Below are 12,751 nucleotides of genomic sequence, written 5' to 3' on the forward strand. Positions count from 1 at the left end.
ATTAACAATACATTAGTAGCATCGGACGCTGGCCGCGTCGCCAATTACACCCCCAGAAGGGTTCCCAAGTTTAAATTGGAGATAATTTTCTGATGTAGTTTTGTTGATGACATCTATTTTCTGTTTTGGGTCACAGTTATTTTACTAGTGTGAGTTCTGGCACTCAACACGCAATGCCTCCGGAATTCGGCTGAAAGTGGGGAACGGAATGTCTTAACACTAGGTTCCCTCTGCCTACACTGCTGTGTGCGGGATACAGCGTGAAACTGATTTTTTTTTTATTTTACTATTCTTCTTGTTCGAACATAACACGCTATGTCGAACTGCTCGGAAAAATGATAATAATTCATTTCCATAGGGAGGAATCGAACCTAACATCTTTGCATTTATAGTCAGATACTCTTTCACGACAAACTGCGCGTTAAAACCACCAGAATACTTGCCAAAATCCATTCATTTGTAAACAAGTAGTATATTCAACCTGAATTTAAACTTCACAATGTGATTTACAATATGATTTCGATGGTATTACATGAAAAACTAATCAAATCACAAAGCAATCGGGCGGGCGGACAGGCGGAGGGCGGAGAGACGGGCGGCGGGGCGGGCGGCGGCGGGTATCGCAATTGATGACGACAGTTAATTTCGAAATGCACCCGCTCTGTTACTTATTCAACTCATAACCTATACGATACGAGTAATTGTTGAAAATATGGTGGAAATACTTGAAATGGAATTTTTGTTTACGTGTGCGTTTGTTTAAATATATATATGCTCCACGCTGTATTCCGTATATAGCAGGGTAGGTGGGGGGATCATCAAGTTCCGAACCGCCCAGGTTTTAAGACTTTGTGTTGAGTGACGGGACTCAACGCTTTATTTTATCATTAGAACAGGCAGCTGAAAATTATTCGTGCCTTCAAGTGAGGATTGGATCTACAACCGTCGCATTTGCAGTCAGATGCTGCCTCTCCATCACGATGACCTACATCATTTCTTGGCAAAATATAATTAATTATGTCATTATGAATATATTATAAGATTTTTCAAGATATTGATATTGATATTATTTTTATAATAAGTATTCAATAATGTTTTTTTTCTTTCCAGGTTTATCAACGCGAGACGTAGGATAGTACAGCCTATGATAGACCAGTCTAATAGAGCAGGTAACATTTTTCTTATAAGTATATATTTACATTTAAATATAAGAAAAAATTAAACATATGTACAAATTACTATACACATTTTGAGTAAAATTTACAATCAAAATCTAAAATCTATATAAATGGAGTAAGAAAAAAACTATAAACGAATATGAAAAGTTAATACGAAATGCATTAACATTGAAACAGAATTGCCAATAAGGCCCAAAATACCTTTAGCCAGTCCAGTGCTATTGAAAGGCCCACGACCGACCATTTCGTACGTGGTTCATTATAATTCAGGAGGTCAGCTTTGAAGTCGACAATCGAGTTGCGTCTTCATACAGTATGCACCACAGAGCCCCCGGGACCGACGGACTGACCACTACTTAAACGAATTTCCCAATACAGTCCACAGAGACACGCCTTTTTAGGAATGAAAAGTATCAGTTGATAGTTGGGGTTAAAATGGAGATGAAAATAAAATGTATTTCTTTTAAAAGTAATAAATTAAAGTAAGTTCAAAGTGGGAAATAGGTAAAAGCTGATTCTAAAGACATTGTCAATACAAAATATATATTTTGCTTAGTATTCAAGTTACATTATGTAATAGTGTATGTCTTTTCTTACGAAGAGAAGAGCTCTACATGGCGGGTCACAAAGGTCAACAGTGTTGTGTTAGTCAATAAAAAATTAAAAGCAAAGAGTAATTATTGTCTTTTTAAACATTTTTATATCAAAAGTTAATGAAAATATATAATTATAATAATTATGCTCTTACTTTACACATGCTTTCTTATGATTAATGACTTCTAACATACGTTTAGATGAAGAAATTAAAGTTAAATAATAATAACAATTATTCTCGTATCTATAGCCAAAACTTTTCCAAACAGCTCAAAAGTCCACAGTAAAAAGGTGACCCAGACAAACAAAAAACTAGCAACAGTTACTTTAACAAAATAAAAATTCAGGAGCCAAGCAACTCGACAAAAAGCAGCACATCAACAATTCAAGAATTACGGCGCAATTCCATCCTTACTTTGTAATTGTAACAGTCCATAAAACGTAAAAATTCCAAGGGAAAAAAAGGACGTCGCAAAAAGGGCTTACGAACGAAAGAAGGGTAAAAAAGAATAATGTCGGAATTCGTTGACCCGTCCTGGGCCATCCATCACGCGCCCCCGACAATCGGCTACCCTATCTCGATGTGTGCTACTACACGGGATTAGATCGCCTTTGTCTCTCAGATATACGGAATTGCTACACATATTAATATATAGAGGAGTCTTGCGAAACTTACAGAACTGATATTGATATCGGGGTCTGTTACATCTTGATAGGAACAACTGTTCTATATTTATTTAATATTCAGAAAATGTCAGTTTCTAAGAATATTATGAATTTGTCTGAGTGTAATAAAATGGCGAATACCTTGTGCCATTTACACAAATAACAGTACGAACTTTCTTTACACATTAAGAACTGACGATTCTTGACATGTGCTTTCTAACAGAAAGCTTCCAACCATACAAAACAACCTATTGGTTGTTAGTCTCATCACATATCGAAACTTCCACAAACAATAATTTAGTAATCATGGTAAAAATCACCTCAGCCAATAGTCGACCACCGCCATCATGCTCGCATCCATCAACTTTAAACACCAGACTAATTCCCTCGACATTAACGATGTAAAGTATCCTCAACCCTGAATGAGTGAATCGTAATTAATCTTCCAAATAAGCATTACTTTTGTGACAGCCAACTATCGAGTCACCTGTCGGCGCCCGACCGGTCCACGGCTAATGAATTTATTATAACAGCATAAATTGCTCTCTGATGGTCCCCACTATTATCCTGGTGAAAATTACGGTTCTCCATTTTGGAGCGATCGCTTCACCAGCTTTCCGGATTAAACTGACGGCTAGCTGTTTATTAAAAACGTAAAACACGTTATTGACTCATTACCCCCAGTAATGATGGCTGGCGGGGAGTGCGTCAAAGGAAATGCGAATACAAAATGCACTTGTAAATGCCGGACCTATTAAATGTTCGTTAATATTTATGGTGCTCTCGGTCGTGCTGTTTGGTGAGGTTTTAGAGCTCGTTGACGCTTTTAACGTTGTGCGCGTTGGTTTGCGCGCAGATAATTAAGTTGTAATTACATTTGATAAGTAATAAACAAGTGCGTTATTAGGACAGTTCGCACACTATCATCGCACTAAAATTAGTTTGCTAGACTACTGTAACTCATTACTTTGACAAAATATGTAAAAAAATATTTCTGATTTATGGTCTCCTCTTTACTAAACTAACTTGACAATACCTAACGCGAAACGTACTTTAAAAAATATCTTAGATTTTACTGCTTTCTTGCTACAAATCTATCAATGGTCCAAATATAAAAATCATTAAAATTCATCGCCTATATAGTCCAATAGCCCAAATATCTGTGACATATTGGCACATGGGAAAAACGTCTATTCACACTTCCGTTTCCCACACAGCACTAGCGAAACATAGCAATAAGGGAACATTGACAAATCATGCATTAAGAGAGAAAAAAAACGACCCATACCAGTAGAAAGCAACGCGACAGGAATACATAAACAATCGATTGGAAAAGTTGGCTTGACCGCAGGATGTGTGGTCTTCAGATTGCCAAAACAATTTTCAACCCCCTTTTCTATTTTCCGGGAACTTGGCGTATCAGACGGGAATTCGGAATTTACTTGGTTTATGCGCCTCCACGCTGCAGCGCCAGCCGTCTGACGCCCTAGTACTTAAGACAATGAGGACGGCACGCAAATGTTTTACTTTATTTTTGCTCTTATGCTGATTAAACTGTGGACAGGTAATATTCGGATTTCTAAGATAGTTGATGTCTAGTTGGAGGCTCTAGTGGCGACGTGTACGCGACGGTTGAAGATTCGATTCTCGTTCGAGAGTATGGGTATTTTCATTTCCTCGCTCACGTAACTAGACAAAGCGCAGATTCGCGTTGAGTTAGTTATTAATATTTACATTTATTATATTTTTTTTTCTTAAATAACGATAGCTGTTTTTTGCGATAAGACGTTAATATCTATAACAAATTATATTCTAGTGTAATATTTTTTTTCTCTAAAAATACGAAGTGACCTTTACTCTCTCTGCTTACACTCAAACGTAGACAGATCTTATTAGAAAATATATTTAAAATTCCACATAATTTTTAAAAATCCATTTAAAATACTAAGACAATATTATAATAATCTATCGCCAAATATATAATACTTTATATCCAAATACAGAATTATACGATGGCTATAAAGGAGCCGCTAGTGGGGCGCATCTCCCGTGCTCCAGCAGCAGGAAACAATAACATCCCTACTATTGCACTATCAGGAAACTGTGATTTAGTGAAGTTCCACTGTGCTCTTAAGTGTTTTACACAGATATAGATAGATATTCGCTATTATAATTTTATTTTAAATAATTATAATTTTAAAAAAGCTTGATCTTGGAATGATTGTAATTTGATTCTCACTCGGAATAGTGAATTTCATTTCCCAACTATAGAGGACCAAGTGCAGCGTTAAGTTCCGCCAGTCAATATGAAATGTCTTGAATTCCAGCGGAAAGTGGACAACGGACTGTCTTGAGTAGGTTCTCTCAGTGACGTGAAGCGAGAAACTGAAAAAGATTATAGTTTTTATGTTTAAAACTATTAGATAGCAGATATAGATGCTAAAAACGGATATAAAATAACTTTTATATTACTCAAGTAGTATACTAAATTAATTTTATATGCGAATAGATGAACTCATCACAATATCTTATCTTTAGATAGACTAGAAAAACATCTACCATAGCGTGAAACTACGTTACGCTACTAAATATTAAATTTGTTTTAAATAAATCAATATATATTTATTATTACAAAAAAAATTATATATAAAACCTTAGATGTAAGTACACTTATATTTATACAATTCGTATATATTTTTAACATTATAGAAATTGTATAAAGTGCAAAAGCAGGTTTTTTTTATAATTAATTGGCGCGTAAAAATCGCGTGACTTTATACATCTATTCAAAACACCTGAGAATTACGAGACCGTTGTGTTTAGTGTGAGCCAAGCGTGAAATCGTATTAACTATATTATACTAGTCTATTCTCCTAGCTTTGTTTGAGTGGACTTTAAGATGTAAAATCATAAAGGAATTTCGAAATCCTCCCTTAGTGCTGTTCAATAGTATCTAATCTACCTACATGCCAAATTACAACTAAGTCTAAAATAAAAGAAATTTAAACCATTTTTTTTATAAACCATTGACACATTCATAATATTTTTTCTATGTCAATTTTTCTGTAAATTTATAATAACAATTTATTAATATTTAATATGTGCCTAATATGGCTTCTACCACCATACATCATGTTAATAATTATTTTTTAAAAACATTCAAAATGACGTACATTTTTCCCCAAAAATATAGGAACCTTTCAAGATATCCAAATCCAAAATAACAATTCCAAAAATTGCATAGATACATATTAGGAAAGCGCTTGAACCGACACCAAGCGCAGTTCGCAACTAAGACAATAAGAATACAACAGTAATCGTTAGTTCTAGCTATTTTTAACGTCCATTTTTACCTTTTCACTAGGGAACCCTAAAAAAATAAGATTCCGTAGCTGTAGCGCTCCAGAACACATTAATATTCCGTACTGGAAAACTGTTGGAGCTCTTTTAGAAAATAAGTAAAAAAAGCTGCCACTTTTTCGAATTGCTTCGCCTCGGATGAGCTATTGTGTTTTATCGGCAAAAAATATAATGCAGTGTTTATTAGAGTGATTGTTTAGTCGTTTTTAGAGGCAGGCTATTTGTTGCTTCCTGTATAGAAATACATATTGGATTTTATTTCTTCTTGTCTATTTATATTTTTTAATATAAAAATATGTATTTATTTAAAATCAGAATACTGAGACCAATGGTGGCGCGAGGTTAAACGCGGTAGGTCGTGGGTTCGATATTGGCACTCTGGTGTCGTGTGGAAAGTGGTAACCGAAGGGTCGTAACATTTCCGTTATAAAAATATTTTACACAAAATCATCAAAGAGCAAACGTAAAAATAAAGATTTATATCTAAGACCACGAGAAATCGCTATATATTACAAAACGTCCACAGAATAAAAGATGAAAATTCGTATAAAACACAATTAGCTAAATGGAGCGACAACGTGGCTTTCAGGTTCCCTTTCTTAAAAAAAAAAAGCTTATTCTGAAAAGTAATTCCGATCCCGACATTAGTCCTGTTTGTGCCGATCGGTGCAATGGCGCGTGCCACCATAAAGGCCCCACGAGGAAGACGGAAATCGACGTCAATAATAGACGAACACCATTAGTTTGCGATTGATAATCCCCATAGATTTATTGGTAACGGAAGGCATAACAGTTTTGCGGTAAAATTGAGCGGATTCGATGCCCGACTTGACAATTGAGAGCAAATTTAGATTTTTTATGCTCTTTCAAAACTAATTTTTATGACTGCATTATGGGCTATGACAAAACTTTTTGAGTTGGCTGAAGGAAATCGTTATATTCGTATGTCGGATAAGCTGGATTGGTCTATAATAATATACGAGTATGACGATCAGTAACTGTTGCTACTTTTGTGTTTCTGTGATATTAATCTTTGAATATACTAGTTTCTAGTATTAATATTCAAATAATAAAGGGTATAAACAGAATGGCTATAGTTAAATATAAGTAACGTTATCTTATAGATACGATATCCATATACTTCTTCAGGATCTTCGAAATCAACATCGAAAAAACTAGCTCACAAACCAACAGCATCACCTAGAGCAGTTCTAATTAACAATGCAGTGTTCTACCCCGCAGTGTTCCCCCACGCGGGCCCCAGCGGCGCGTACAGCCCGGAGGCGACCATGGGCTACATGATGGACGGCCAGCAGATGATGCACAGGCCACCCACGGACCCCGCCTTCCACCAGGGCTACGCGCACTACCCTGCTGAATATTACGGTCATCATCTTTAATGCGCATTTGTATATGTAAGTATTTTTTTTTACTAATTAATTAGAAGAAATCATTTGGAGAAATTAATTAATTTCATTTCGCTGCTCTGACCTGCTTCTGGCTACCCTAATAATATGCAGGAGAATGAAACTGCTTTTATGATATGGTGTTTTAAACCGTGACTACTAACATACATCTATTTATAAATCTCTCATTCCAAGGATAATCTTTTCCACGAAAGCGATGTGACCCCACAACCATTGCATTTATTTAAATCATTACACCTAATATTAATTTAATATTTTTTAATAATATAGTGTCTAATAATATGTAACTGTTTCCAGATACGTCTAAACCATCGTCCGGCCGCCCGGCTCGCGGCCGCCTCCGGCCCGCGGCGCGCACGTGATACACACAGGAGATGCTACTTGTATATAAAGCGAAACATTTTGTAATATTTGAAAAAGTATACGATCTCCTAAATTAAGATTAAAAGTCAACTTTAATGTTTAAATTAATGTAAATTACGAAGTGACTGGACACTGGACGGCGCGCAACGACTCGCCGCCGACTGCGGAGCAAAATGAATATAACAATAAAACGGTTTGATAGTTATCGTATAAATATTTATAGCTAATTGTGTATTGTTATTACGTAAAAATAAAAATAAATAATTGATTAGTTGTAAGTTGAAACCTATCACTGAGGGCGCTGGATTGTGAAATGACATATGAGGATAACGCGTCTGGATTATTCAGTTTTTTTTTCTGTATTTTATTGTGACTTTTTGAGGGTTTCGTGTGTTTGTGTGCTGTTTAAATTTGTGTAGTGTTGCCAGAATTAATAATATTCTTATTACTTTCACTATTTACTGAACTACAGTACTTTTTCTCTTGAGAGTAGGTACTTTCTTTTCACATTTGTACATTATTATGTTTAGACAGTAATTTTAAATACTAAAATATAGTTTATATATTGCACATTCATAATCAGTTTTAAATTATCCATGTTTAAATATATATAATTATTGTCAAAAAATCTGGCAACACTATATAAAAAATAAATACTAAAACAAAAACTAGCTATGGCCACCATATACTATGCCTAAAACTTACACAATGCGCGACAACTCTAACTTATTCGGGAACAACCATTTTTGGTTACTTTGAAAACTTTCATTTCACACTGTCACCATTATTTATTTATTGGATTTGAACGCTCAACTTAAATCTAAGTAAATGTCAATTTCACGTTTCAAACTATTTTGTATTATTGTAATTTTGCAATTTTGCTTTACAGGTGACGTACATATCTTTGGATTATATAGATTATATATACATATATATATATTTATAATGATGGGTATCGGATATCATATTCACCTTGCCTTGGTGTTCAGTAATGTAGCACAATTTGTAACCGATGTATACGATTGAATAAATGATATTTTACACTGTTAAAAAAAACAAAAAGATTTTTAGCTCTATTTTGTCTTGATACCTAACATTGCCTTCTAACATTAATGTTAATACACTTTAAAGTACGGCAACACATGTATACAATTTTAAATGTCAACGTCAAATTCTTGTGTCAATTGAGTTTGACAGATGGAATGGCGTTACGGCCTCGTTCCGTGGACGTAGAACGCGTTGTTTTCGTTACTATATTTTATCTATTTATATAAAATGAACTACGGAACCAAAATGTTTAATCGAAAACATAGGTAATTCTAATTGCCAGCCTTAATGCAAGTATACGATTGGAGCTTTTAAATAAAATTGACGAAAAATTGAATTTTGGTATTAGCTGCGGTTAACTTCATAATCGATAGTTATCCGGGACAAGCTTTATTCTAGTGTAACCGTTTTTTGTGAATGCGCTGTGTTTGTTTTTTACGCTGTAAATACTGAAAAAAATACAGATGATACAAAAAAAGGAACAAAAACACGAATATGGCAACATTTACCAACCGAAAACAAACACATCGCATAATAATAATAATATTATTTTTTTTTTAGAAATATATTTGTTAACTTTTGTAAATAAAACGTGGACAAACTCTATGTATAAACCGTTCAGTTTTCAATACAATTTTTCAGTATTAGAATCTTTATTTGGAAACACGAAAACACTGGAATTTGTTACGATACTATTGTTAATGCAATTTTTGTAATATATTTTTATTAAGATGACAGTCTTCGTAGTGTCTAGATTAATGTATTAATTGAAGAATTTTATTTTGATTTTTTTTTCTTTATCATAATTATATATTGTTTTATGTATGTAAATTGAATATGAGTTTGGAAGTCAAAGTGTAAATATAGTACTAATAATGTTCGTCAGCGAAACACCTTGTAACGACTTCTGAGATTATTATATATTTGTATTGTATAATTGATGAGTTATTGTATGAAAGTGAATTGAGTTTTCACCCGAGATGGTCTATCAGAACGCTGACGGTACGCGGGGGGACATGACGTGTCGGCATTATGAATGCTACGAATTGTGTAAAAAATATTAAAAAACTATAAAAAATGGGTTTTGTTTCATTTTTTTGTTTTTATTCTTGTTTATTTGTTAGGTGAAGTTCCCTTGTTTGTTTGTAGCTTTAAAATATATACAACAAGAAATTTTTTTGATTATAAAATTTTTCATAATTAATTTCTAGATGTAACAAAATATACTTTGAGTAATTTACATACATATGACGTCAAACTCCAACTTGAATAAAATTACTATATAAAATTAAATGAATACTTTTCAACTGAAGTCACTTAAATTCTATAACTTGAATATTATCCACTTTCTGCCGAATTCTGGAGGCATTGCTTCCTTACCAGAGCGAGAAAAAGAAAATATTTAATTTCCTTGATCGGGAATCGAACCCATAACCTGTCGCGTTTACAGTCGCACGCTACAACACATATCTACTCATCATAAATAAAATCGATTATAGCCTTACTTAATATTATAATGATTGAGTTCGAATACTGTACTTTTCTACTAAAAATTAAATTATTTATTTTATGAACATATAAATATTTTTCTAGTGTGTATAAATAAAGTTCAGCTTTAAGAAAAATAAAGAAAACAGTGACCTTTTATTAGTTTCTGAACTAACAAAAAAAATGCTTCATTGTTAAACCATTTTCAAGAGCTACAACATATAAACAAACAAACCTCCAAATAACATATAATATATAATACAAGAGCATCAAAGTGCTACGCCGTAGCGCAGCGTAGCGTCGTAGCGGGCGTGGCGCCTCGGAATGGCGGACGACAGTGAGTAATGGCTCGCCGGGACGGGTCCAGTGACGCGTGCCAGGGCTGCCGATGCGGAATGCTGGTGTTTTATTGTTAAATTATATTATGGTGGTAGAATTATATGGTAAAAATAATATATTTCCTAAGAAAACGTGGTAAAAATAATCATTAAATTGTCTATAGGTTTGATAATTTGGACATAGATATTTTTATTTTTTTCTTTAATTATTTGTTAAACTAAGAAATACTATAACTAATAAGGAAAGAAAATTAAATTAATTATTGAATTTTGCTCTGCATGGTGAACGGAATGTTTTAACACTAGGTTCCCACTGCCTGTCCTTGCGGAAGAAGCGTGAAAGAAGCAAAACAGTACTATTAAATATAACACCCGTTTGCTTCAACTGGAAAAGTTTGTGGAATTCCTTTTTACATTCAAGTTTATTTCTCTGCCTCGGTCTGATTACATTTAGCAAGAAATAAATGCTGTACAATTCTAAAAAATAGGAGAAAATAGAAGAATAAAATAACAGAATCCAATCATATTTACTATCTACTCGCATAATAAAATAAAACTCGCACTATCCAACCCTTTAAAACTCCACTTTATTTATTTCTAAATAAAAAATACAAAAAAAGCACCAAAAAAACACAAAAAAACAACCTAAAAAACACAATCAACCCTACATTCCACCCAGTAAGCACAGTAAGCAACGCACCGATTGTATCGCCCGCGGACGGGGCACCCCCATTTGTCACCCCCGCGACAAAAGAAACGCGAGCTCAGAAACTAAATCTGTACCAATTTATGTTTAGAGTAACCAGATGATGCCTGGCTCCAATTGTTTTGTGTATCCCTTAGTAATTATTGGCGCAGGTGGATGAAAATAAAACAGAAAAACAAAAACTATACTAAAAAAATATTTAAAACCAAAACAAAACGCGGTGTTGAGTTCTGCAACTCAACACGCAAGATCTCTAATTGAGATTGAAAACGGAGAACACAGTGTTTTAGCACTACTAGAAAACATATGTAGCTACTTTTGTATTTCCTCCATACATATATATTCATAATAACATTTGGAGAAAATAAAAAATGCAGCATGGGAACGGTAGAAACTATTGATAAATCCCTGGAATGTCTTTTTTTCAGCTTCACGCTATATCCCGATATAATATCAGAATAATATCTGTAGATATTATTGATAAAGAGGCTAATACCATTTTTCAAAGAGCACAAATAAATATTAATATTTTTGGAACTTCTATACATGTAGGGCGTAGGTAGCATAAGCGACAGATTGAAATAAGAGATGACAAAGCCAGCTATTTTTGGTAGACTCTTCTTTGTGACAATATAAAGCTTTTAGTTATTTAAAACAACTTTTTTATTATATGCTTTTTAGAAGAATTACTTGTTAAATTTAATTAATAATAAAATATGCAAAACTTTTAAAATTCTTCTATATTGAATCTGTTAAAATAGGCAGAGAGCTATTACTTATATATTTTTTCAAGCAAGCCTTAAAAGCCTGCCACGGACAAAATTTCCAATATTACATACAATAATCACCTAAACCAACCGAGTTGACGTAGACACGATACCTCCAAAAATTCCCTCAAGTAAGATTTGAACCTTGACCAAATTTAACCTAAATTAGTGAGTAGTTGAAAAATTTATAAGGCAATACAAAAACTTTGCTTGCATAAATCTCAGTTTAATCCACAACGATGATCCCATTCACAGCAGGTACCGAGTAGAAGTACCGAGTAAAGTATGTACAGTACGGTTGACGAGTCTTGGCCGCCTTGATGCTGTAGATGGCTGCGCAAATTTAATATTAGGCATTTTTATAACTTTTAAGTATTGTCTTCCCTACAGCACAATGTGCAAAAGTTCAAAGCCTAACTTCAGAGCGGTCACGACTAGTCGACCTCACTATACCAAAAGCCCAAGAGTTCCCAATTTCAACGGCGGCTAATTTAAGAGGGCCACCGGCGACATATTTATAGCTTAATTAAACTTTTACTCAGAAACAAATAATTAGAAATGACGGTAGACCTGAAAAATAACAACGAAATTGATGTTTTTTGGGATTATTTCATTATATTTACCTACTTGTGGATTCGTTAAAAGTTATTTAAACCTTAAAGTTGTAAAATAATTATTTCTCGATCCGATGAACCGGATGTTTTAGCTCGATATAGAAAACCATATATTAAATAAAAAGAAATACTACAATATTCACTCTATTAACCACAAAAAAAATACAATGTTAATTTATTTTTGCGTCACCTTCCTATGCAGA

General features: G+C 33.8%; 1 protein-coding gene across 2 annotated transcripts in view; it reads left to right on the forward strand.

Annotated features, from left to right (window-relative positions):
• hth (Meis homeobox homothorax) overlaps window positions 1-9,713 on the forward strand; it is a 262,885-nt gene extending 253,172 nt beyond the window's left edge. The window contains exons 12-14 of one of the 2 annotated variants that reach the window (XM_085189188.1): window positions 1,111-1,169; window positions 7,026-7,213; window positions 7,523-9,713. In XM_085189188.1, coding sequence (XP_085045314.1) covers window positions 1,111-1,169; window positions 7,026-7,198 — 232 coding nt within the window. In that variant the 3' untranslated portion in view covers window positions 7,199-7,213; window positions 7,523-9,713. The remainder of the gene's footprint in view (window positions 1-1,110; window positions 1,170-7,025; window positions 7,214-7,522) is intronic. The other variant, XM_085189189.1, reaches the window with a different exon arrangement.
• The last annotated feature ends 3,038 nt before the right edge of the window (window positions 9,714-12,751 follow it).

The sequence above is a fragment of the Heliconius melpomene genome, chromosome 8 (genome assembly GCF_056956725.1).
Source record: "Heliconius melpomene rosina isolate 202511_hmr_F chromosome 8, ASM5695672v1, whole genome shotgun sequence".
Classification (NCBI taxonomy): domain Eukaryota; kingdom Metazoa; phylum Arthropoda; class Insecta; order Lepidoptera; family Nymphalidae; genus Heliconius; species Heliconius melpomene.